The 26,213-nt window shown below is 43.8% G+C and overlaps 1 protein-coding gene and 1 long non-coding RNA gene across 7 annotated transcripts in view; one reads left to right on the top strand and one right to left on the bottom strand.

Moving 5' to 3' along the window:
• The window catches only part of LOC132211008 (uncharacterized), a 181,763-nt gene extending 178,397 nt beyond the window's left edge, over nt 1-3,366 (bottom strand). Inside the window, exon 1 of the long non-coding RNA XR_009447290.1 lies at nt 3,328-3,366. This is a non-coding gene — a long non-coding RNA (uncharacterized LOC132211008). The remainder of the gene's footprint in view (nt 1-3,327) is intronic.
• A 223-nt stretch (nt 3,367-3,589) lies between these two features.
• upb1 (ureidopropionase, beta) overlaps nt 3,590-26,213 on the top strand; it is a 128,941-nt gene continuing 106,317 nt past the window's right edge. For 3 of the 6 annotated variants that reach the window (XM_048555840.2, XM_048555837.2, XM_048555842.2), the window contains exons 1-2: nt 3,590-3,755; nt 10,668-10,839. In XM_048555840.2, the coding sequence (XP_048411797.1) occupies nt 3,640-3,755; nt 10,668-10,839 (288 nt within the window). In that variant the 5' untranslated portion in view covers nt 3,590-3,639. The remainder of the gene's footprint in view (nt 3,756-10,667; nt 10,840-26,213) is intronic. The other 3 variants (XM_048555841.2, XM_048555843.2, XM_048555839.2) reach the window with 1 other exon arrangement.

The following is a 26,213-nucleotide window of genomic DNA, read 5'->3' as shown; positions in this document are numbered from 1 at the left end:
TTTAACTTCATAGACTCTGCCAGACCTGCTGAACTTTTCCAGCAATTTTGTTCTTATTGGTTTGTGTTGGGTTAGTTAGCTCAGTTGGCTTGACAGCTAGTTTGTGACACAGTGATACCAACAGCATGGTTCCAATCCCTGCACAAGCTGGTGTTACCACGAAGGAGTCTCCACCTCAACCATCACCACTCGCCCCTCTTGAATGAGAGAGCAGCCCTACGGTTGAGTGAGACAGTGATGATTTTACATTGAGAAGGTTATTGGTAAGGCTTTTAAAAGTATGTAAAATTTTGTTCCAGTACAGTGAACAAAATGGAGAATGTTACCACTTATTTGAGAGAAATAAATTAACATAAAATCATCATTGAAGACTCAAAGGAAATTCAGAAGAAGGGTCTTTGTAAAGTGGTGAGAATGTGGAATATCTTCTGACAGAGAGTGGTGGAAGTGAAGAGCATAGCTGCGGTTAAGTGGAAGTTAGACAAGCACAAAGGGAAGAAGGGAATAGAGGGTTACAATGATAGATTTACATGAGGAAGGATTGGAAGATGCTGAAGTTAAGTAGTTGTAGAAGAAGAAGAAACAAGAACTAGGGGCAGGAATAGACTAATTTGGGCCACCTAGTGAATCAATATGAATCATGACTGATCCTGGGCATTGTCAGGATGCCCCCAGTAATAGGTTCCAGCAATTTTCCAATAACTGACATTAGGCTAACTGGTCTTAGCTCACTGCTTTCCCTTTCCCGATCAGGTAGCACAATTCCTGAATCTAAGAAATTTTGGGAAAGCACAGCTATTGCTTCCATTATCTCTGCAGCTCTCTCTTTTTAAGTGGACCATCAGCTCCTAGGAATTTGTTGGATTTAGCCTCTCAAGTTTGTATAATACTTTTTCTCTGTTGATAGTAATTTCAGTTATTTCTTCATTCTTCTTAGCCATCTTTCTCTATGTGATGAAACTTGTGTTTTCCACAAAATATTTGTTCAATGCCTCCGCTTCATTCTCCAAGATAACTTATCCAATAACAACAGGGTTCTTTCTTTAAATGCTTTCAATCTTTGTTTAGTGAGATATCTTTTAGTCCATTTACTAAATTAACCTTCCTTTATTCTCCCCTCATACCTATGTAGTTGGTTTTCTTTATGTTTAAGATTCTTTTATGAGATTGAGGTATCTCAGTTTCAAATTTAACATGGAATTCGATGGTATTGTGATCACTACTTCCAGCAGATCTCTCACTTTCATGTAACCAATTAACTTTTTTTCACTGCATATCTTGAATCTAAGACATTTTCATACCGGCTCAGTTCTGCAATGTATTGATCCAAGAATCTGTCATGACAAAATTCAGCAAACTCATCTTCCTCACCACCCTTGCTAATTGTCGCGAACAGAGTGCAGGTGCTCTACAAAGTGGTCTCTGAACCTCCGCTTGGTTTCACGAATGTACAGGAAGCCACATCGGGAGCAGCGGATGCGGTAGACCATATTGGCGGATGTGCAGGTGAACCTCTGTCTGCTGTGGAAGGTTTTTTTGGTTCCTTGGATGGACGTGAAGGGAAGGTGTAGGGTCAGGTGTAGCACTTCTTCTGGTTGCAGGGTAAGGTGTTGGATGAGGTGGGGCTAGTGGGGAGTGTGGAGTGGACGAGGAAGTTGCGGAGAGAGTAGTCCCTACAGAAGGCCAATAAGGGTGGGGAGGGAAATTTATATCCTTGGTTGCCGGGTCAAATTGAAGGTGGTGGAAGTTACGGAGGATGATATGTTGAATCCGGACTTTGGTGGGGTGATACGTGAGGACAAGGGGACTGTCTTTGTTTTTGTTGCAGGGACGAAATGTGAGTTTAGAGGCGCGGCAAATGCAAGAGATGCAGTCGAGAAAATTTTTGACCTCTGAAGGGGGAAAGTTGTGGTCCTTGAAATAAGAGGGCATTTGGGATGTTCGGGAGTGGAACAACAAACAACAACATCTTCCAGTTGCAAACCATTTCAAATCCCCCTCACACTCCTCGGGCAACATGTCCCTCCTGGGCCTCTTCCAGTGTCACAATGACGCCACCCGGAAACTGGAGAAGCAGCACCACATATTCTGCCTTGGGAGCCTACAGCCAAATGGTCCCAACGTGGACTTTACCAGTTTCAAAATCTTCCCACCCCTGGCCTCATCCCATGACCGACCTCCTGTCTCATCCCTACCTCCTTGACCTGACACAATCTGTTCACCCTCTCTCCCACCTATCCGCTCCTCCTACCCCAATAACCAATCCCCGCTACTGCATATCTGCACTCGCTTATCACCATACCACCTACCTTTCCCAGACCCATTCCTCCTCTATTTATTTCAGAGCTCCCGTCCCCCTCCCCCTTTTCTGAAGAAGAGTCCTGACCCAACACGTCAACTTTCCGGCTCCTCTGCTGCTTCCTGGCCTGCTGTGTTCCTCCACCTCCACACTGTATTTTTCATGATCTGAGATACTTCTTCACGGACACCCACATGTTAAATTTTATTATCAGAGCTACGCCTCCTCCTTTGGCATTCTATTTGTCTTACCTAAAATTTGTGTGGCCTGGAGCATTTATCTTCCAAACTTGATTCTTGTCAGCCTTATAAGCATATTTCTGTAACAGTGTTTATATCCAAACCTGTACTGCTAGTTCTCAATCGCAGATGGTTTGTGTGCTCAGATGAAGAAGCTATACTATACTTTCTTCTTCTGTCTTTTATTCTCGTCACATTGTTTGCTGATATACAATTTTTCTGTTTCCATTCTGCTTCCATTTACCTGCATCGTAATACTGTCTTGACCCATCTCTCCCTATCTCCATTAGAACCCTTCTCATCACCCCTACCAACCATCCCTTCGTTTTGATTTATTCATTCATGGAGTGATAGCGAGTCTGATATTTGTTGCCCATTTCTAATTGTCCAGGCGAGATAAACATTAGGAGCCAGCCACATTACTGTGGGTCTTGGATTCACAGGCCAACTTCCTTATGACAACAGTGAACCAGATTTTCTCTAACAATCGACTTGTAGCTATCATTACTCACAATTTAAGATTTAATTCAAATTTCATCTGCGACCCAGAACATTCATTGCCTGGGTCTCAGGAGTAACAATAAAGAAACAATACCATTAGACTATTGACTCCTCCAGTTTAAAAGCAGTGGCCTGGCAAATATTAATTCCCAAGCCACCATTACACAACGGATTATTGTTTGGCCATTATCTCATTGCTGCGTGGTAGGTTCGCAAACGGGTCACTGTTTCTGACGTGAATTTGACTGTACAGGCTGAGGAAGGCGCTATATGAATGTAAATCCTTACCTTAGCAGTGCAATGCAGGTCAATCGGGGTGGGCTGGACTGGAGACTGGTCAGCATCCGTCCAATGCGAACACGGGGCGGGCCAAGGTCGGTCCAATGAGAGCAGAGGGATGACTGGAATCCGTCCATTCCGGACAGGGACTGGTACAGGATCTGCCCAATGCAAATAGGGGGCGGGCCAGGATCTGTCCAATGACAACAGGGGCGGTCGGGGATCTGTCCAATCCGGACAGGGTGCTGTCGCGGGTTTGCCCGATGCGGTTAGGGGGCGGGGCCACCCCATCGTTCCAGCAGATTCTCTGAGGGTTCGGGAATGGCGGTGAAGATGGCGGCCGGAGAGCTGAGCACTTTGGAGGACTGTTTGGAGGAGCACCTACCTCCCGAGGTGTTACAGCGTGTCTGGCGGATGCTTTATGGCAGAGACACCAGGTGAGGAGTGGGTGTTGGAATGTAGTTCCCCCAGAGTGTGTGCTCGCTGTTTTGTGGATTAGTGAACTACAATTCCCAGAGAGCAACGGGGCCGTAGGCCGCTGTTGGGGGGTGGGCCAGGCTGCTGTCTTGTCACTACTTGGATTTCTCTGATTTTTCTTTTTCCCTTTTAGTATCTGTAGTTTCCCTAATCTGTCCCTAACAAAATTTCACCCGTCCAAGCCCCCGCTTATCATTATTAATCATAAGAACTTGAAGTAAATGGAACTAAATTAATTTGGGTTGGACCAGTTGGGCCAAAAGGTCTGTTTCCATGCTGTAAAGCTCCATGAGTCTAGAAGGGCCTCCAATGAAGGACTGTTGCACCAGTAGACGAGCAGGGTTTGCATAAGCAGCAAGAAATGTCTCTGCCTAAAGACGTGGCCAACATTTACCGTTCAGTCAAATCACAAATAAAAACAAGAGGTTCCGAGGAAGCGTCACCGGACCTAAAACGTTGACTGATTTTTTTTCTTCTTCGCAGATGCTGCCAGACCTTCTGAGCTTTTCCAGCCACTTCTGTTTTAGTTCCTGACTTACAGCATCCGCAGTTCTTTCAGTTTTTATTTAGAGATTATCTGAGGGTCAAAAACACATTACTCATGGGATTTTGATGCACATTAATGGGGTGCTATGATTCCACATTTAAAATGGGGCTACGCTTTAAAAATGCTGAATTAGCTCTGAGTCATGTTTGACACATGCCATCATCTTGAACATCTCCCATATAAATGTAAAACCTTTTCCTTCAGTGTGTCCTTCAGCACATAGTCCTGGACCTTGGAATTGTGCCAGTCTGCAACATTCAGTTGGGGTCAGCTACTTGCTCTGGAAGACCATCAATTTTCAGGCAGAACCAAGAGCATCTTTCAATGAGTTGACAGTCTTCTAGATGCACTCAGTGTGGATCCTGTGCCGCATCACAAATCTGTTTGGGATGAATCTTGACAAAAACCGTTGTATCTTTCTCCAGACTTCCTTTGCAAAAGCACATCCCAGAAAGAGATCTGTGACACTCCCACCCGCTGCAGCTGCTTCAAGCATGCAATGGCACAGACATACTGGGTGTACAAGAAGGATCTCACAGGTAGTGCCCTTCTCACCACCAATGAAGTGATGTATTGGTGCTTGTTGGAGAGTTCTGGTGTTGAAGCATTCTGCCACATGACTTTGACAGTCTGCTCAGACAACCACCCACCAGAATCCACCCTCTCCCTTTCCTGCAAGGTTTTGAGGACATTATGTGCTGACCACTTGCTGATGGACTTGTTGTCAAAGGTATTTTATCTTTGTAATTTCTCCACGAAGGACAAGTAATATTCAGTGAAATGTTCTCGGAATGTTCTGCTGCACTGCCAGAAAGCTTGGGGAAGCAGCTGCTGCGGTGCAGTGGGGAGAGATTGAGGTCTTTCTGCTGAAGGTAAAAGGGGGTCAGTTCAGTTATCGGATCCTGCCGGTACCTCAGTTATGTGTAAATAGAACCTTGAACAAGTAACAGATAGTAGGAACTGCTGATGCCAGAGAATCTGAGATAACACGGCGTAGAGCTGGATGAATACAGCAGGCCAAGCAGCATCAGAGGAGCAGGAAAGTTGACGTTTCAGATCTAAACCCTGCTTCAGAAATGGGGGTGATGAAGGGGATTCTGAAATAAATAGGGAGAAGGGGGAGGCAGTTAGAAGATTGAAGAAGCAGATAGGTGGAGAGGAGACAGGTCAAAAAGGCGGGGTTGGAGCCAGTAAAGGTGAATGTAGGTGGGGAGTGAGGGAGGGGATAGGTCAATCCAGGGAGGACGAACAGGTCAAGGTGGTAGGTAGGTAAGAGATAGGGGTGGGGCTTGAGGTAGGAGGAGGGGATAGGTGGGAGGAAAGACAGGTTAGGGAGGCAGGGATGAGATGGGCTGGTTTAGGGATGTAGTCGGGGCAGGGGAGATTTTTGAAGCTCGTGAAGTCCACATTGATACCATTTGGCTGGAGGGTTCCCAAGCGATGTTGCTCTTCCTGCAACCTTCGGGTGGCATCGTTGTGGCACTGCAGGAGGCCCAGGATAAACATGTTGTCCAAGGAGTGAGAGGGGGAGTTGAAATGGTTTGCAACTGGGAGGTGCAGATGTTTGTTGTGAACTGAGCGTAGGTGTTCCGCAAAGCAGTCCCCAATCCTCCACTTGGTTTCCCCGATGTAGAGGAGGCCACAACGGGTACAGCGGATGCAGTATACCACATTAGCAGATGTGCAGGTGAACATCTGATTGTGGAAGGTCTTCTTGGGGCCTGGGATGGGGGTGAGGGGTGAGCTGTAGGGGCAGGTGTAGCACTTCCTGTGGTTGCCGGGAAAAGTGCTGGGGGTGGTGGGGCTGGTGGGGAGTGTGGCGTGGGCAAGGGAGTCACGGAGAGAGTGGTCCCTCCAGAAAGCAGATAAGGGTGGAGAGGGAAAAATGTCTTTGGGAGTAGGGTAGGATTGCAGATGGCGGAAGTGCCGGAGGATGATGCATTGGACCCGGAGGTTGGTAGGTGGTACGTGAGGATGAGGGGTATTCTTTTTTGATTGTTATTGTGGGGACAGGGTGTGACGGATGAGTTGCGGGAAATGTGGGAGACACAGTCGAGGGCGTTTTCAACCACTGTGGACGGGAAGTTGTGGTCCTTGAAAAATGAGGACATCTGGGATGACCGGGAGTGGAATAGCTCATCTCGGGAGCAGATGAGGTGGAGGAATTGGGAATAGGGGATGGCATTTTTGCAGTAAGGTGGGTGGGAGGAGGTGTATTCTAGGTAGCTGTGGGAGTCAGTGGGCTTGAAATGGATATCAGTTTCCAGTCAGTTGCCAGAGTTGGAGACAGAGAGGTCCAGGAAGGGGAGAGAGGTGTCGGAGATGTTCCAGGTGAACTTAAGGTTGGGGTGGAAGGTGTTAGTGAAGTGGATGAATTGTTTGAGCTCCTTGTGGGAGCATGAGGTGGTGCCAATGCGGTCATCGATGTAACGGAGGAAGAGGTGGGGAATAGGGCCAGTGTGGTTACCGATTTCGTTTTTCAAGGATCGCAACTTCCCCTCCACAGTGGTCAAAAACGCCCTTGACCATGTCTCTCGCATTTCCCGCAACTCATCCCTCACACCCTGTCCCCACTAGCCCCACTAGCACCACCATCCGTGGCATTTTTCCCTGCGACTGCAGGAAGTGCTACACCTGCCCCTGCACCTCCCCCCTCACCCCTATCCCAGGCCCCAAGAAAACCTTCCACATCAAACAGATGTTCACTTGCACATCAGCTAATGTGGTATACTGTATATGCTGTTCCCGATGTGGCCTCCCCTACACCGGGGAAACCAAGTGGAGTCTTGGGGACTGCTTTGTGGAACACCTACACTCGGTTCGCGACAAACATCTGCACCTCCCAGTCACGAACAATTTCAACTCCCCCTCCCACTCCTTGGACGACATGTCCGTCTTGGGCCTCATGCAGTGCCACAATGATGCCACTGGAAGGTTGTAGGAACAGCACCTCATATTTTGCTTGGGAACCTGCAGCCCAATGGTATCAATGTGAACTTCACAAGCTTCAAAATCTCCCTTCCCCGACCACATCCCAAAACCAGCCCAGCTTGTCCCCGCCTCCCTAATCTGTCCTTCCTCCCAGCTATCCCCTCATCCTACCTCAAGCCCCACCCCCATTTGCTACCTACCAGCTTCATCCCACCCCCTTGACTTGTCTGTCCTCCCTGGATTGACCTATCCCTTCCCTAACTCCCCACCTACACTCGCCTTTACTGGCTCCAACCCCGCCTCTTTGACTTGCCTGTCTCCTCTCCATTTCGAACTAGAACTTTTGTTCAGAGGAAGGGTCACTGGACCCGAAACGTTAAATCTGTTTTTTTTTAAGATTAGATCCCCTAGTGTGGAAACAGGCCCTTCAGCCCAGCAAGTCCACACCGCCCCTTGCAGCATCCCACCCAGACCCAGCCTCCTATAACCCACACACCCCTGAACACTATGGGCAATTTAGAATAGCCGATCCACCTAGCCTGCACATCTTTGGACTGTGGGAGGAAACCGGAGCACCCAGAGGAAACCCACGCAGACTCGGGGAGAATGTGCAAACTCCACACAGACAGTTACCTGAGGCTGGAATTGAACCTGGGTCCCTGGTGCTGTGAGGCTGCAGTGCTAACCACTGAACCACCGTGCTGCCCTGCCCTTTTCCCTTCACGGATGCTGCCAGACCTGCTGAGCTTCTCCAGCAACTTTGTTTTTGTTCCTGATCTACAGCATCCGTAGTTCTTTTTGGTTTTTACCCAATGTTTGTTTGTTTTCTTCATTCATTACTGTACACAACCAAACTGCTTTAGCGATTTTGCATATTTTCTATGAATAAAATATATTTTTGAAATTTTTTTAAAAAGTAAAAGCCTTCCTTTCTTGGCACATTGATCCTAATTTTCTAAAGTTCCCTTGACTCTGGAAAGATCTTTCTTCTGTGAGGGGCAAGGGGACATAGTTCCATTGGAGCTAGTTAGGCAAGGTTTACTATTAACAGAATAAACAATAAACAGTTGATCTTCTGAGGAAAGATTGAGCAGGTTGGATCTATTCTCATCATAGTTGCGAGGAATGAGATGTGATCTTACTGAAACATAAGATTCTGAGAGGTGGACATCAATATTTATCCTCATGAGGCAATTGAAGACTAAGGGTTATAGCTTCAAGATGAGATGAAGAGAAATTTCTTCTCATGAAGAGGCTGTTAGTGTTTGGAATTCATTAAATCACAAATGAATAAGGAGGTTGGACCATTGATTGTATTCGAAGCTGAGTTAGCCAGGTCTTTGATCAACAAAAAAGCCTAGGGTTATGGGGCGCAGTAAGGGAGTTAGAATTGAGGCCGGAATCAGACCAATCATGATCTTAACGAAGACAGTGCTGGATGGATGGGCCAAATGTTTTACTTTCACCCCTCTTCTAATCTTGTTCTTTTAATGAGTATCACAAGCAGTTGTGAATCATTATCTCCCTGCTGTTTATGAAATCCTACTGTGTTCAAATTATTTGTCATGTTTCTTAAATTAGAGCAGTAACTATGCTTCATTGGCTGAAAATTTTTACACATCTAGAGGTGATGAAATGTACAAGTGCAAAGCTTCCTTTCATTCACAATGCACAGTGACCTGCTAAATAGTTGCTCAACCTGTTTATCTCAAACTGACCCTAGAATTTATTCTGTTAATAGCAAATCTTGTGTTTACAGGTTTGCTGCCATGAGCAGAGGTACTTTGACCCAGTCAAGAGAAAACTGGCTGCAGAATGTCTTAGAATCATAGAGAAGTTATAACAATGAAAGAGGCCACAAAGCCCACCATATCTATGCTGACTAAATTAGCTGTTCATTCTATTCCTGCTACCTAGTCCATTGCAGGTTACAGCACCTCAGCTGCATATCCAGTTTTTGTATAAATGCGTTGAGTGTCTGTCCCTGAATCACCAAACTGGGTGGTGAACATTACCCATCACCCTCTAGGTGAAAAAGCTTTTTCTTATGTCCCCTCTAAACCTTCTACCTGTTACTCTTAAACCTAAGGCCCTTGGTAATTGACTCCTCTCTCTGGGAAAGACATCTTCCCAAACCATGATATCTAACTCAGTGTTATTTTGTGCACCTTAATTTAGTTACCTATCTAATGTTTCCCCTCACCTATAATTTTTAAGCCCTCGCAACATTCCTTGACGTTCAATGGTGTTACCATCACTGTATCCCCCACTATCAACATCCTGGAGGTTTATCATTGACCAGAAGCTCAACTGGACTCACCACATAAATACAGTGGCTACAAGACCGGGCCAGAAGCTAGGAATACTGGGGCGAGTAACTCACCTGACTCCTCAAATCCTGCCCACCATCAACAAGGCACAAATCAGGAGTGTGATGGAATATTCCCCACTTTCCTGGATGACAACACTCTAGAAGCTTGACACCATCCAGGAGAAAGCAGCCCACTGGTTTGGCACTACATCCATCAACATCCACTCCCTTCACCACTAATGCTCAGTAGCAGCAGTGTGTACTATCTACAAGATGCACTGCAGAAATTCACCATAGATCCTCAGACAGCACCTTCCAAACAATCACTTCCATCTAGAAGAACAAGGGCAGCAGATATGTGGTTACACCACCACCTTCAAGTCCCCTCCCAGCCACTCACAGGCCTGACTTGGAAATATGTCGCTGTCCCTTCACTGTCACTGGGTTAAAATCCTGCAATTCCTTCCCTAATGGCATTGTGGGTCAACCCACAGCAGGTGGACTGCAGCAGTTCAACAGGGCAGACCGCTACCACCTTCTCATGGGCAACAAATGCTGGCCAGCTAGCGACACCCACATCCCAGAATGAATTTTTTTTAAAACTTGTAAATTTCTTTTGTTCTCTGTCTAGAAAAATGATCTCCTTCCAGTAACAAGGTGGTGAGAATTCCAGCAAAGACCTGACCAGTTCTTACTTAGTTTCAGAATTACATTCCTGCTTTTGTATGTATTATCCTCACGCAATGAAGGAAACCCTGAATGGGTGCTGCTCCAACAACACTTAACAAGCTTGACACCATCCAGAACGTCCACTTGATTGATACCATATCCACAAGCACCCACTCCCTCCACCACCAACACACAGTCGCAGCAGTGTGTTCTAGGTTTAAGGTACATTGCAGGCATTCGCCAAAGATCCTCAAACAACACCTTCCAAACCCACAACTAGTTTGAAAGAGAAGGGCAAGGTTGGCAGATACATTGGGAGAAACTGAGATTTTGTGAAAGCACAGTTGTATAAATGAAACTAAAAACTTGAAATTTAGATTGTCATGCATTGAGTGTTTGCTTTCTGTTTTTCAGAAAGTTGGATTTGCCAAAGTCAGCTTTGGAAGCCTCTCTGGAGAAGGACTTTCAGCTCAAGGCTTTTGGATTTGAGGCCTCCCCAGAGCAGCTCCGTCAGCCTCGGGTTGTGCGAGTGGGACTTATTCAGAACAAGATTCGCCTTCCTACTGATTTCCCTGTGTCTGAGCAGGTGTGGGATAGTGTGGGCTTGCTTCAGTGTTTGAATTGAAACCAATGCAATGACTGGATGACATAAGAAATGACACTGCACTGACAGACCACAAGTAGGCCCAACCTGTCCACCCTGAAGTTTATACCTTCTGTCACCTTCTCAAAAATCTTTCTGTTTCTTGCTTCCTTGTATGTTCATCAAGCTTTCCTTTAAATGTATTCAAATTATTAATTTTAGCCACTCCCTGTCGTAGTAAGCTCCATGATCTAACCATTCTTTAGATAAAGACATAGTCTGTTACTGGATCTTACATTTATGGTTCCCTAGCCCTAGAGATCCCGAGAAACAGAAATATTTTCTTCAGGTCCCCTTTATTGAATCCCTTCATAATTTCAAGCTGGCAGAAGGCCACCTCTTTCCTTATAGCCTAGAGCCCGACCTTTGAGCTCCATCAGCCTTTCTTTATAAATATAACATTTCCAGTTCTGGAATCACCTGTGTAATTTTTCTTCCTGCATCCTCTCTGCTTCCTCTGTATTCTTTTGGTGAAAAGGTCTGATCAAGACCGGGGTTTTTTTCTCCTGAGTTAGGAGCACAGAGATGAGTACTTCCCACTGGAATACAGTGAAGAGTTTTGAGCCCCTTATCTATCTAAGGAAAGAAGTACTGATGTTGGAGGCAGCCCAGAGAAATTTCACTATGCCGACACAAGATATAGACTGTTTTATGAGGAGATGTTGAGTAGGTTGGGCCAGTACTTATTAGAATATAGAAGAACAAGAGGCAGCCTTATTAGAACACAAGATTATTAGCGAACTTTGACAGGGATGATGTGTCAAAGTTGTTTCCCCTGTAGAAGAGTTTAGAACAGGAGGTCATTATCTCAGAATTAGGGGTCACCTGTTTAAGACAAAGATGAGGAATTCATCCTCTGAGGGTGATCAAGGGAGGTATCTTATCTCTCCAAAAGGGTATGATGGATATCCAAGAAAATACAGAAATTACATACCAATTTCTGCTTTGAACGTGCAGGGTTCCTCTCTGAGAACCCCAAATTCCCAGTCAACTGGAGGTAGCTGATCATTTAAATAGCCATCTGTACATGACCCATGCATATGCGTACTTTGACACACTGCGCAAAAGTTGGAAGTGTTCATTTCAAGGTGGAACTTAGGATTTCCGGGTATCTGCTTCATTTTCTTCATGATGGAGAACCTCTCTGGTGTGAAAATTCAGATCTAGCTTCACCTCCCTACTTCTCAATTCTGTTTCTTGCCAATGAACTGCAATGCCTTGCTAGCACTTTTTTTTTAAACCTGCAGTGTTATCGTTAACGATTGTGAATCCATAAAGGATCAAAACATGGAAGATTGGAGCAAGGGTAGGCCATTTTGGCTGTTGAGCCAGCTCTGCCATTCTGTGTGATCGTGACTGATCTTCCAACTTGGTCCTCTGTTCTTGCTTTTGCCCCATGCCCTTTAATCTCTTCAGTCCTAAGAACTATATCTAACTCCTTATGAAAACGTTCAGTGTTTTGGCCTCAACTGCTGTCTGTGGCAGAGAATTCCACAGGCTCGCCGAACTCTGGATTAAGAAATTTCTCCACATTGCAGACCTAAATGGCCTACTGTCCAAAGATGGAGAGAAAAGAAGATAGGTGGAGAGGAGAGTATAGGTGAGGAGGTAGGGAGGGGATAGGTCAGTCCAGGGAAGACAGACAGGTCAAGGAGGCGGGATGAGGTTAGTAGGTAGGGAATGGAGGTGCGGCTTGAGGTGGGAGGAGGGGATAGGTGAGAGGAAGAACAGGTTAGGGAGGCGGTGACGAGCTGGGCTGGTTTAGTGATGCAGTGTGGGGAGAGGACGAACTGGGCTGGTTTTGGGATGCAGTGGGGGAAGGGGAGATTTTACTCAGTTTGTCGAATCATGCTGAAGCATCTTTGCATTCTCCTCACAGTTCACCCTCCCATTCAGTTTTGTATCATCTGCAAACTGGGAGACTAATGTCATGAAGTCAGTAAACTACCTCCAATCTTATGTGAGTCATGGTGTCATAGTCATATATTACAGAAGATGCCCTTTGATTCATCAAGTCTACACCAACCTATCTACACTAATCATACTTTCCAGCAATTAGCCTATGGCCTTGAATGTTATAATAGTTCATCAACATACTTTTTAAAGGCTGTGCTGTTTCCTGCCTCAACCACTGTCCAAAGCATTCCAAATTCCCACCATCTGTGTGAAAAGTCTTTTCCTCAAATTGCTTTTAAACTTTCCATCCTTCACCTGAAATGATATTCCTGGTTTATTGACTCCTCAGCTAAGTGGAACAGCTGCTTTTTGTCCACCCTATCCATGCCCCTCATAATCTTATACACCTCTATCCTATGCCTTAACCTTCTCAGGTCCAGTGAAAAAAAACTAAGCTAATCCAGCCTCTTTTCTGAGCTAAAATGCTCCAACCCAATCGATATCCTGGCGAACCTCCTCTGAACCCCTTCCAGGGCAGCACTCCCTTAAGTGCTTTAATTTTACCTACTAATCTCTTATGAGACCTTATCAAAAGCCTTTTGAAATTTCAAGTAAGCCATGCCTTCTGGTTCCCCTTTACAACGCTGCTTGCTTGCATTCTCAAACTTTCAGTAGATTTGTCAGGCATGATTTCTCTTTCATAAATCCTTGCTCACTCTGTCCGATCTTCTTGTTGTTTTCCAAGTGCTCTGCTATTAAATCTTATTATAATGGACTCTAGCATTTCCCCCACTACTGATGTCAGGTCTGTAATTCCCTGTTTTCTCTCTACCTCCTTTTTTAAATGGTCGGATTATATTTGCACTAGCTCCTTGAAACCATTCCAGAATAGCGAGTTTTGAGAAGATTTGTAGCTCAGGTTGAGGTTCTGGATGTGAGTTTGCTTGCTGAGCTGGAAGGTTCGTTTTCAGACGTTTCGTCACCATTCTAGGTGACATTATCAGGGAAGGTTCGTTTTCAGACATTTTGTCACCATACTAGGTAACATCATCAGTGATGATCCTGTTGATGTTACCTAGTATGGTGACGAAACGTCTGAAAGCGAACCTTCCAGCTCAGCGAGCAAACTCACATCCAGAACCATTCCAGAATGTATAAAACCTTGAAAGATGATCACCAATTAATTCACTATTTCAAGGGCCATTTCTGGGATTGTAGATTATAAATTCCCAAGGTCCTGGGAATTATTGGCCTCTAATCCCATTAAATTCCCCTGCACTATTTCCCTACTAATGATGATTTCCTTCAGTTCCTTCCTGTCACTAAACCCCATGTCACATCATGAAGACAGACAGCCAAAGCAAATCAGCCTCACTATCCTTGTATTTGCAACATAGTAAAATTGAAATGTTTGAAGCATACAATGTGCTGAAGATTAGTGGGAAGTCAGGGGATTAGAAAGTCTTTAAAAGCCAGCGGAAGATACCTAAAAAAAATCAACGGGGGGTAATAAAATGAATTATCAGGGTAAGCTAGCTAGTAACATAAAAGAAGATTGCAAGAATTTTTTTAGATAGTTAAAACGTGAGAGAGAGGCAAGAGTGGACATTGGACCGCTGGAAAATGAGGCTTGGTCAGTAGTAATGGAGAGCAAAGAAACAGTGTAGGAACTGATTAGGTACTTTATGCCAATCTTCCGGTTAAAATCACCAACAGCACACACCAGAACTTCGAGAGTCAGGGGGCAGAGGTGACTGCAGTGGCCATCACAAAAAGAGGAGCTGGTGGGTAAGTTGAAAGATCTGAAGGTAGATAAACCACCTGGACGAGATGGACCGCAAGCTAGTGTTCTGAAGGAGATAGCTGAGTAGATTGTAAAGCCATTGTTGGTGATCTTTCAGGAATCACTGGAGTCGGGGAGGGTGCCAGAGGACTGGAAAATGGCCAATGTAACACCCCTGTTAAAAGAAAGAAGGGAGGCAGAAGACAGGAAACAATAGGCTGGTTAGCCTGACCTGAGTCATTAATAAGATTTTAGAATCTGTTATTAAGCAAGAGATAACAGTATTTGAAAGTGCTAGAAAATTAGGGCTGAGTGATGCCTGGCAAATCTGTTAGAATTTTTTGAGACGGTAACAAGCACTTTCGACAAACGAGAGCCAGTGGATGTGGCCTATTTTCTGAATTTCCAGAAGACCTGTGACAAGGTGCCAGTCGTGAGCTTGCTAAATAAGACAAGAGCCCATGGTCTTAGGAGCTAGGTACTGGCAAGGATATAGGATTGGCTGACTGCCAGAAGGCAGACAGTGCGAATATAGGGGTCTTTTTCAGGGTGGCAGCTGTTGACTAGAGGAGTTCTGCAGGAGTCATTGTTGGAACCACAACTATTCATGTTATACATTAATGATCTGGATGAAGGAACTGAGGGCATTGTTGCAAAATTTGCAGATGACACAAAAATAGTGGAAAGACAGGTAGTAATGAGGAAACGGGGTGATTACAGAAGGACTTGGACAGGCTAGGAGAGTTGGAAAATAAATGGCAGATGAAATGAAATGGAGGAAAGCATGAGGTTTTGCACATTTTTGGGAAGAATAGAGGCATAAATGTTTTTATAAATGGAGAAAGGCTTCGTAAGTCTGAAGCACAAAGGGACTTATGAATCCTAGTTCAGGATTCTCTTAAAGTTAACATGCAGATTCAGTTGGCAAATGCTATATTAGCATTTATTTCAAGAGGGCTAGAATACAAGAGCAGTGATGTACTGCTAAGGCTGTATAAAGCCACAATCTGTAATCTCTCAGACACATGGGACTGTATCTCGCTTGGTGTCCGAAGACACCTGGCCATGCAATCTATTTTCTGTAGGCTCTGAAGAATACTAACTTAATATTTATAACTGAGACTTTATTCTCTAAGTTTTTAATAAATTGATAATGGGAGGTTAACCAGGGAGCAATCAAATTTCTGTCCTGTAGCTTTTACAACCACAATCATTCTGACTTAAATACGGTTAAAAATCAGTTCAAATGTGAGTTTTTCCTTGATAGACTGGTGTCTCCCTGTGGCGTCCTGTTAACTTTCAACATTAGCTATCTTCTTGCGCATAATGCATCTCCAGATCTGAAATGTCTAGAGCATTCTCTGAACAAGAATCGATCTGTAATTAACTTCCAGGGCAGGCCTCATAAGCAAATTGCTGTTTGCTTTTTTAAGAGAGAAACAAGCAACTGCTTACAGTCCGAAGGTTTCCTTCAGCCCTCCAATCACAGATCAAAACCAAAATTAAAAGTATTGAGAGTTTGAACACCTGTATTTCCCATTATTTTTGGGATGTTATCTATTTCCTCCCTTGTGAAGACAGAACCAAAATATGTATATTTTTGGTTTGCCCTGCTTTTGTTCCCTATTATAACTTGTCCTGTTTCTGATTGTAAGAGACCTACACTTGTCTTCACTAATCATTTTCTCTTCACATACCTATAGAAGCTTTTAAGATTAGTTTGTATGTTCCCTGCAAGCTGACTCTCATATTCTATCCCCTCCCCAACTTAATGAATCTCTTTATTTTCCATTGCTAAATCTAAATTGCACCAGGCTTTTTGACTAATTTGTATGCCCCTTCTTCGGATCTTATGCAATAACTAATTTCCCTTCCAAACTCTGATATGGCTATGCTTCCCGTTTTGTTTTTGTTTTTTTTTGTTCCAAACAGGGCCAATTGTTGCAGTCCTTTCACGGGTTCTTTAAATATTTGTCATTGCCTATAAAGTTGCATGGTATTACAGGTAATGTATTGGCATGGACAGAGGATTGGTTGACTAGTAGAAAGCAAAGAGTAAGGGTAAATGGGTGTTTTCCTGGTTGGCGGTCAGTGGCTTGTGGTGTGCCTCAGGGATCAGTGTTGGGACCGCAATTGTTTACAATTTACATAAATGATTTGGAGTTGGGGACTAAGTGTGATATGTCAAAATTTGCAGATGATGCTCAGATGAGTGGTAAAACAAAGTGTGCAGAAGACACTGAAAGTCTACAGAGGGATATAGATGGTCTCAGTGAGTGAGCACAGGTCTGTCAGATGGAGTACAATGTTGATAAGTGTGAGGTCATCCACTTTGGTAGGAATGACAGCAAAAATGGACTATGTTTTAAATGGTGAAAAATTGTAGCACACTGCTGTGCAGAAGGACTTGGGTGTCCTTGTGCATGAATCGCTAAAAGTAGGATTGCAGGTGCAGCAGGTAATTAGACAAAATTCCATTTGCCTTTTTATCATTGCTAGAGGGATGGAGTTTAAAAACAGGGAGGCTATGCTGCAGCTGTATAGGGTCCTGGTGAGGCCATACCCAGAGCACTGTGTGCAGTTTTGGTCTCCTTACTTGAGAAGGGATATACTAGCACTGGAGTGGGAGATCTTATGGACATATAAGATTGCGAAGGGAATAGACAAGGTGGAGGCAGGGAGGTTGTTTCCACTAGCAGGTGAAACTAGGACTGGGGGCATAACCTCAAAATAAAGGGAAGCAGATGTCGGACTGAGGTCAGGAGGAACTTCTTCTCCCAAAGGGTTGTGAATCTGTGGAATTCCCTGCCCACTGAAGTGGTTGAAGCTACCTTGATGAATGTGTTTAAGGCAAGGCTAGAAAAATTTTTGAACAGTAGAGGAATTAAGGGTTAATAGTGAGGGGGCGGCTAAGTGGAGCTGAGTCTCAAAAAGATCAGCCATGATCTTACTGAATGGCGGAGCAGGCTCGAGGGGCTGGATGGCCTACTCCTGCTCCTAGTTCTTACATTCTTATGTTCTAATGTTCTATCCATTGTCATCTCTTTGAGTAACATTCTCCAATTCATCATAACCAGCTTGCACCCTGTACCATCATAGTTTCCTTTATTTAGATTCCGGACCTTAGTCTCAGAATTAATTATGTCACCCTACATCTTAATCATGAATTCTATCTTATTATGGTCACTCTTCCTGAGGGCCCTTTTCTCATTACAGAATTCTCAGACTAGATATCCTGTTTGTATTGATCCAGAAATGCATTGATCCAGCAAACCATCCCATACACACTCCAGAAATTGCTCCTCTGTGATATTGATTTGAATTGTCTAATTTACATGCAGAACAAAGTCACCCGTAATTACATCTGTGCCTTTATTGCTTGTACGTCTAACTTCCTATTTAATGCCTTCCCAGACATTTTCCACTACATTTAGCGGGTCTGTATATGACTGACTGACTGTTGTTCTTTGCTCCCTGGTGTTACTGAGCTCCAATCGTATTGATTCCACTTCACTGGAGCTAATATTCTTCTTCAGTGTTGTGTCATTGTCTTTAATTAGCACGCTACCCAAACTCCTTTTCCACTTTGTCTGTCCTTCCTAAAAGTTGAATATCCCTGGATTAAGCTTTGCATTAAGACACAAAGACTTAAGGCCCGTCTTTTTAACATTCTTAGTCTCGTTTGCATTAGTTTCCACTGTGGCCTTGTTTGAATCTTGCCTTTAAATTCTCTGCCTGCCACTTTTATTATTTCTCATTCTGCTTTTGCCCTTATTTCATTCTCTTCTATCTCCATACGCTGGTTTCCAACCCTCTGCCGTTTCAGTTAATCCCTTTGCAACTGTACTAGTAAATAAAATAGAGAGCTGCAGATGCTGGGGATCTGAAATGAAGACAGAAAATACTGGCAAAACTGACCATGTGTGGCAGCATCCCTAATAAATACTCATGCATGAGTAAATACTCCTTAGGAAATTAGTTCCATTCCAACCTAGGTGCAACCCGTTCAGCTTGTACTGCTCCCGTTTCCCCCACAGCTAGTCCCAATGTCCACGGAATCTGAGACCTTACCCTTGCACTATCCTTCCAGCCACACGTTCATCTGATATATCCTGCTATTTCTGCTCTTACTAAAGAATGGCAGGGTAGCAATCCTATGATCAATACGTTTGAAGTCCTACTTTTTAGTTTTCTTCCTAACTCGCTATATTCTGATTTGAGAACCTGATCGCTTTTACCCGAGTTCTTGATACTGATGTGAGGCACCACCACAGGCTGTTCGCCGTCTCACTCCAGAAAGCCCTGTAGCCACTCTGGCACATTTTTGACATTAACACCCTAGAGTATTCTGAAATGTTAGCTCTGTTTTCTCTCTTTAGATGCTGCCAGATTTGCTGAGTTTCTGCAGCACTTTTTGTTTTTGATACCATCCAGGAGTATAATTTATGACCACAAAATTTCCCTTACAATTGAATCCCCTATTACTGTAGCTTTCCCACACCTAATCCCTTTCTCCCATGCAACAGAACCAACCGTGGTCCAATGAATTTGCTTGCTAACTCACTATGAGGACCTGATCACTTTTACCTGTGTTGTTGATATCAATGTGTGGCACCACCATTGGCAGTCCCACTCCAGAAAGTCCTGTAGCCACTCCAGCACATTCCTCAGTATCCAAAGTGATATATCTGTTATGTTGAGGGTAAGCGATATCAGACTCCTGCGTGCCTTTGATGCCTTCTTACTCTGCATGGTAGTCGTCCATTCCCTGCCTACCTTCAGAGTCGTAGCCTGAGAACTGACCACCACTCTGTACCTCTGAGCCTCATGGATGTCCCAGTGTCTTGAGCTGCCAATCCAGCTCCAAAACCCGAGTTCCTAGAGCTGAGACTGGATATATTTCCGACATACACTGTGGTCTGGGCATTGGAACTGTACCCTGCTTCCCCTGCAAAGCAGGAGGAGGGCACCACAGCCTTGATCTCTGCTTCTTTAACTTACCTCTTTAAATTAGACCCTAAACTCAAATAATGTGATCAAAACAAGTGTGAAGTAATGAGAAATGTTCAAGTAATTTAATAAAGCTTTGCTTAACAACTGGGAATTTAAATTCTTACACTTCGACCTCATGGTTGTGCTTGGGGTTTAAGAAAATATAAATACAGCAATTCTGTGGCAGTCAGTGATTAATCTAGTAGCTTCTGGGGAGACAGTAACTTGCAAGTACAAAATTCAAACAGTTGGCAAACATCAGAAGGATGAGGAGATTGAATTATTAGATCGTGTGCACTGACAGAATGACTTTATAAAGTATAGTCAGTGATTAAAGTCAATTTTCTGTATTAGTATATACAGTTTAGGTGGAAGCGTACTTGATCATGACAGTAGATTTTAACAACGGGGTGAGTGGACTCCACCTTGGATTAATAACTTCCATTCTGTAATTTCTTTAATGTAATCAAGTGTGCCAGGATTTTTCACAGGAGAGTAAGTGTAAAGTGCAAAGTGTAATTGTACAAAATGCAATTACGGTGTTACTCGGTGTCTGGACTAGTGATAGTAGGAGGAGTTATCTGTGGATGGAGTTGATGTCCTCCTAGGTAATGATTTGGCAAAAGTTATAGCTTCACCTTTAATCACGACCCCTAAATAAGATTAAAGAAATGGAACAGTTAGCAGCAGTTGTTCTAGGTACTTTTCCATAGTGTGTGGTGACCAAAGCAATGTCTAAATAAAGTCCATCACCAGAGGTCAGAGTAATACCACAAGCTGGTAGTAGCTAAAACTTTCTTTAAGGATGGGAATGATTCAGAAGGGTTTGAAATGTATCTGCTATTTGAGACTCAAAGAAGATTCAGAGCTAAGTAAGATGATACAGGCAGTTTACACTTAAAGCTGAGGCTGAGGTAGTTTGAGTGCTGTTGTGTTAAAACATAGAAAATTGGATCAAGAGTCGACTATTCAGCCCATCAAGCCTTCTCTGCTACTGAATATGATTGCGGCTGATCATCCAACTCAATAGGCTGTTTCTCTTCTTCCCCACATTCTTTGGTCTCTTTGATCCAAGTGCAGGGGAGGCCCCATGGTTTTATTGCTGGACTGTTAATCCACAAACCCAAATAACATTCTGGGGATCCAAGTTCAAATCCCGCCATGGCAGTTGGTGGAATTTGAATGCAATAAAATATCTGGAATTCTAATCTAATGATGAGCATAAATCCATTGCCAATTGTCAGGAAAAATCTATCTGGTTCACTAATGCCCTTTAGGGAAGAAAACTGCCATCCTTACCTGGCCTACATGTGACTCCAGACTCTCAGCAGTGTGGTTGAGTCTGAACTTCCCCCTGGGCAGGGATGAGCAACAAATGCTGACCAGCCAGTGACACGCTCATCCTGTTTATGGATTTAAAAAGTTCGACTCCTTTTTGAAAACATGAATTCCACAGGCTCACCATTCTCTAAGTGAAGAAATTTCTCCTCATCTTAGTCCTAAATGGTTTATCCCGTACCTTTAGACTGTGATCAATGGTTCTGGTCCCTCATCCACCACCATCGGAAGTAGCCTTCGTCCATCTACCCTCTCTTGTTCAGTTAGAACTTGATCGGTTTCGATGAGATACTTCTGAACTCCAGTGACTATAATCCAAATCAATTTGGCCTCTGTGACAGAGTTCTGATGAGGAAATGGAGACCTCCTCATCAATCTGTGGACTGTTGTTCATTAAATACTAGTAACGCCCTGATATTGGATGGAGATATTACAGGCAGCTGCTGCAATTCCTATGGCTGGATATGTAGGAATTCAGGAAACTTGAACATTGGTGAACAGGTAAACCCAAGGCTTCGTAAGGATGTAAAGCAGTTCTGTGATAATGTTATAAACGTTAATCAGAAAGCCTCAAAATGTAGTCGGACCAGTACTCTTTAACCACTACCAGTTTTTTAAGAACTAGTCAGTAGAGTTTGTGGGACCATTGCCATAAACAAAAATGGGTCACTGGTATATCCTTACAGTGTCCTTTAAACCAGTTTTTTTAAAACTGTTCCTTTATGGACAAATACAGCTAAAGTAGTAATGGAAAAATTAATCTAATTTCAGTGGTGGTCCATTACGAGGAATTTAAAAGAAACTATCAGACAAAGACTAGCATTATTTCTGAAATTTTCCAAGCCATAATGAACAATCTGGGTATAAACTAATTGGATTCTATCATCTGCAACAGAACTTTGAAGTGATACCATCAGATTTGGCAGAAACAGCCCTGTCAATTCTGTAAAGCCCTCCTTACTAACATCTGGGATAGTGTCAGAATTGGGGGAGTTGTTTCACAGACTAGTAAAGCAACAGCCTGACATAGTAATATGGAATCGTACCTTGCAGACAATGTTCCACACACCGCTTTCACCATCCTTGGCTGTGTCCTTAGCCTCTGCTGGGCCAGCGAGAATGACACTGTGGTATTTATTTGCGAGGCAGCTGGCCTGCAAATCCCTCAACATTGACTCCAGATCCCATGAAATCTCATGGTTTCAGATTAAAATGACAAGGAAAAGCCTTGCTTATTACGATGTCTGCCCTCCCTCACCTGACGAATCAGTACTGCTCCATATTGATCAACACTTGGAGGAAGCATTGAGGATGGGAAGGGCACAAAATATACTCTAGGTGGGGGATTTCCGTGCCCAATACCAAGAATGGCTTGGCAGCAACACTACTGATTGAGTCAGTCGGGCCTTAAGGGCATAGCTGCTAGACTGTGTCTCTGGCGTATAGTGAGGGAACCAACAAAAGGGATAAACATACTTGACCCCATCCTTTTCACTCTGGCAGCTATAGATGCACCTGTCCATGACAGTAACAGTAAGAGTGACCATTGCACAGTCCTTTAGAGACAAAGCCCCATCTTTGAGAATACCCTCCATCATGTTGGCACTACCATCACACTAAATGTGACAGACTTTGAATAGATCCGGCATGATCTGCAACTCATAGCCCAGTATATCACCTACTCAACCGTTACCTTTAAGCCAAGACATCAACACTGGTTCAATGGAGGGTGCAGAAGATGTACCAAGAGCAACATCACACATATCTAAAAATGAGGAGCCGCTATTGAAGCGATCAAACAGGACTTTTTGCATGCCAAACAGCATAACATTTAGGATGGCGCGGTGGCTCAGTGGTTAGCACTGCTGTTTCACAGTATCAGGGACCTAGCTTCATTTCCACCCTCCAGCAACTGTCTGTGTGGCATTTGCACATTCTCCCTGTGCGTGGGTTTCCTCCAGGTGCTCCAGTTTCTTGCCAGAATTGAAAGATGTGGAGGCTAGGTGGATTGGCCATGGATGTGCAGGCTGAGGTGGATTAATCATGGAAATGCAGGGTTACAAGGATAGGGTAGGTGGAGTGGGTCTGTGTGGGATGCTCTTTTAAGGGTTGGTGTCGGGTCAATAGACCAAATAGCCTGCCTCCACACTGCAGGGATTCTGTGACAAGCAGTAAGTGACAGCCAGCGCTAAGCTGTCCCACAAACAATGGTTTAAGCTCTGCAGTCCTGCCACATCCTGTCATGAATGGTAGTGGACAGTTGAACAACTCACCGGATGAGGAAGTGCACAAACATGCCCACCATCAATGATGGAAGAGCCGAACACATCAGTGCAAAAGATAAGGCTGAAGCAATCTCAGCAGTCTTCAGCCAGAATTGCAAAGTGGATGATCCATCTTGGCCTTCTTTAATTAATCGGGGCAAACACTTTGCTGGTTGATGTCACACCATGAGTACTGCAGTGAGTAACTCACCTCCTGGCTCTCCAAAACCTGGTCCACCATCTACAAGGCACAAGTCTGGGGTATGAAGGAATATCCCCCATTTGTCTGCAGCTCCAACGATGCTCAAAAATCTTTGCATCATCCCGTAAAAAGCAGCTGGCTTGATTGACACCACATCCTCAAACATCCACTCCCGACACCACCAATGCTCAGTTAGTGACACCCACATCCCATGATGCGTATTGCTGTGAATACCCATAGGATAGGGGATTTCTTTGTCTTTGCTACCAGTGCTTCCCAAATGAATCTACTGGGAATAGCCAATGCAAATTGATAAGTAGTCGTGAGGGCCAATAAAATTGATCAAGGAAAAGTTTTTTTCAGGTGAAAAGATGAATAGCCAATGTTAGATTATGTGTCCATGTGTCTCAAGAGACACACAGGAACACGTAAAACAAAGCCTAAGAATCTAAAAACTTCACAGGCAAAGGTAAAAGAACAGTCAGACAAACATGCTACAACCAGAACATTTTAGCCAGGGGAGTGTTAATGTGTCCTTTGCAAGATATCATCTTAAAGTGAGATTCAGTTTAGTTGCAAAGGTTCGTAAAGTGACTTATCAGATAGATACTCCTGGTGGCAGGATGAAAAGTCAGATATCACGTTATTATATTATTGGCAATATCATAAAAGGGAGGAAGATAAAGAGCAAGTATGTCGGGTGTTAAGAGTAGTGGATGATGATAGGGACAGTAAATGTGAGTTAGAAGGTGAGGTCAGAGATAGCAAGAACTGCAGATGCTGACATCAGAGATAACTCAGTATGGAGCTGGAGAAACACAGCAAGCCGGGTACCATCAGAGGGAGCAGGAAAGTTGATGTTTTGGGTTGGGATCCCTGATAGTTTACAAAGCTGCCTCCTCTAATTTGATTAGTAAATACTGAAAAACTGGGACAGACAATCTGTTTTCATATTTAGAAGCAGGGCAAAGGGATGATCTAGTTCTGAGGAAGGGTCACTGGACCTGAAGCTTTATCTAATTTTTTTTTTCACAGATGCTACCAAACCTGCTGAACTTTTCTAGCAGCTTCTGTTTTCGTTCATGATCTAGTAAAATTACTTAAAAGAAAATTCCAAGAAAATCTACTGAAATATACCAGGATGTACCGTTTTACAGGTATGCCATGGATATAGGGGAATCAGTAATTAAAAAGAAATCTTTAGTGGCAAAATAGTCAAGTTCAGGTGAAAACAGTAGTTCTATATATGCTACAAAATCCCCTGGTGGGCCTTTTTATGGCACAGTGTTAATGTCCCTACCCCAACTGTGACACCCAGCTTCAATCCCACTTGTTGCAAATATGTAAGATTATCTCTGAACACTTTGATTAGAAACGTAGGTTAAATTGGGTGCTGTTGTGGCACAGAGGTGATGTCAGTATCCCTGGACTGGGAGGCCTGCGGTTTAAGTCCCACCTGCTGTAGAGGACTGTATTAACATAGGTTAAATAAAAAAATTACAAAATCTCCTAATGGGACCTCTTGTGGCACCGTGGTAATGTTCGTACCCCTGGACCAGGAGGTCTGGGTTCAAGCCTCGTTTGTAATAACTTCTCTGTATTAGTTGAAAGGAGAAACAGATTTTTAAAAAATGCAAAATCTTCTAAGGGGTCTTTGGTGCGGTGATGGTGTCCCTACCCCTGGACCCAGACGCCCAGGTTTAAGTCCCATCTAGTCCAAAATTATGTAAAAAATCTCTGAACAGTTTGATTAGAAAGTAGGTTAAAGTAAAGGAGTCTCTTAAGGGGCTTTGTGATGTGGCAGTAGTGTTTGAGGCAGGACGTCTGTGTTCAAGTCCTGCCTGCTGCAGAGGTGTATAATAACATCTCAGAGCAGGTTAATCAGAAATATCTAGAACATCTCCTAATTTGAACCAAGCGTTTGGAGCTTACTAGTGTTATTAGTTTCTAAACTGGAGGGACCAACTAGATTCTGCATTGATTACGGAAAAGTAAAACCAATTCATTTAAATTTTTCATGAAGATTTGTAGCTCGGGTTGTGGATGAGGTTGTAGATGTGCTCACTGAGCCGGTGTGTTGGGTTGCAGGTGTTTTGTCACCCTGCTAGGTAACATCGTCATTGTGCCTCCGGTGAAGCATCAGTGTTCTGTCCTGCTTGTTATTTATGTGCCTCAGTTTGCTGGGGTGGTTGGCATTATTTTTCCGTTCTGTTTCTCAGCGGTTCATACACAGAGTCTAGTTTTCAATGTGTTTGTTGATGGAGTTCCAGTTGGAGTACCAGGCCTCCAGGAATTTCCTGGTGTGACTCTGTTTGTTTTGTGTGATTATGGATGTGTTGTGTCAGTCAAATTCGTGTCCCTCGTTGTCTGTGTGTAGTGAGACAAATGAGAAATGCTGGTATCTAGAGACACACTTGTCTCACTACACACAGACAGTGATGTTACCTAGCAGGGTGACAAAACATTTGCAGTCAAACCCAAGATAATAAAGTGTGAAGCTGGATGAACACAGCAGGCCAAGCAGCATCTCAGGAGCACAAAAGCTGACGTTTTGGGCCTAGCTTTTTTGCTCCTGAGATGCTGCTTGGCCTGCTGTGTTCATCCAGCTTCACACTTTGTTATCTTGGATTCTCCAGCATCTGCAGTTCCCATTATTTCTGATGCAATCAACCCCACTGGCTCAGCCAGCATGTCCACAACAAAAACCAATTCATACCCAATTCTTCAGTTAGAAGGTATTGATAAGGTTAGTATAACTTCATTTCTTTCTTAGAATTAATTAATGAAGAAGTACTAACAAGTACCATTAACATCAAAAGCTAAGGAGATATCAGCCTTTGTT

This window comes from Stegostoma tigrinum, chromosome 26 (genome assembly GCF_030684315.1).
Source record: "Stegostoma tigrinum isolate sSteTig4 chromosome 26, sSteTig4.hap1, whole genome shotgun sequence".
Taxonomy (NCBI): Eukaryota; Metazoa; Chordata; class Chondrichthyes; order Orectolobiformes; family Stegostomatidae; genus Stegostoma; species Stegostoma tigrinum.
This window is presented reverse-complemented; position numbering and strand designations above follow the sequence as displayed.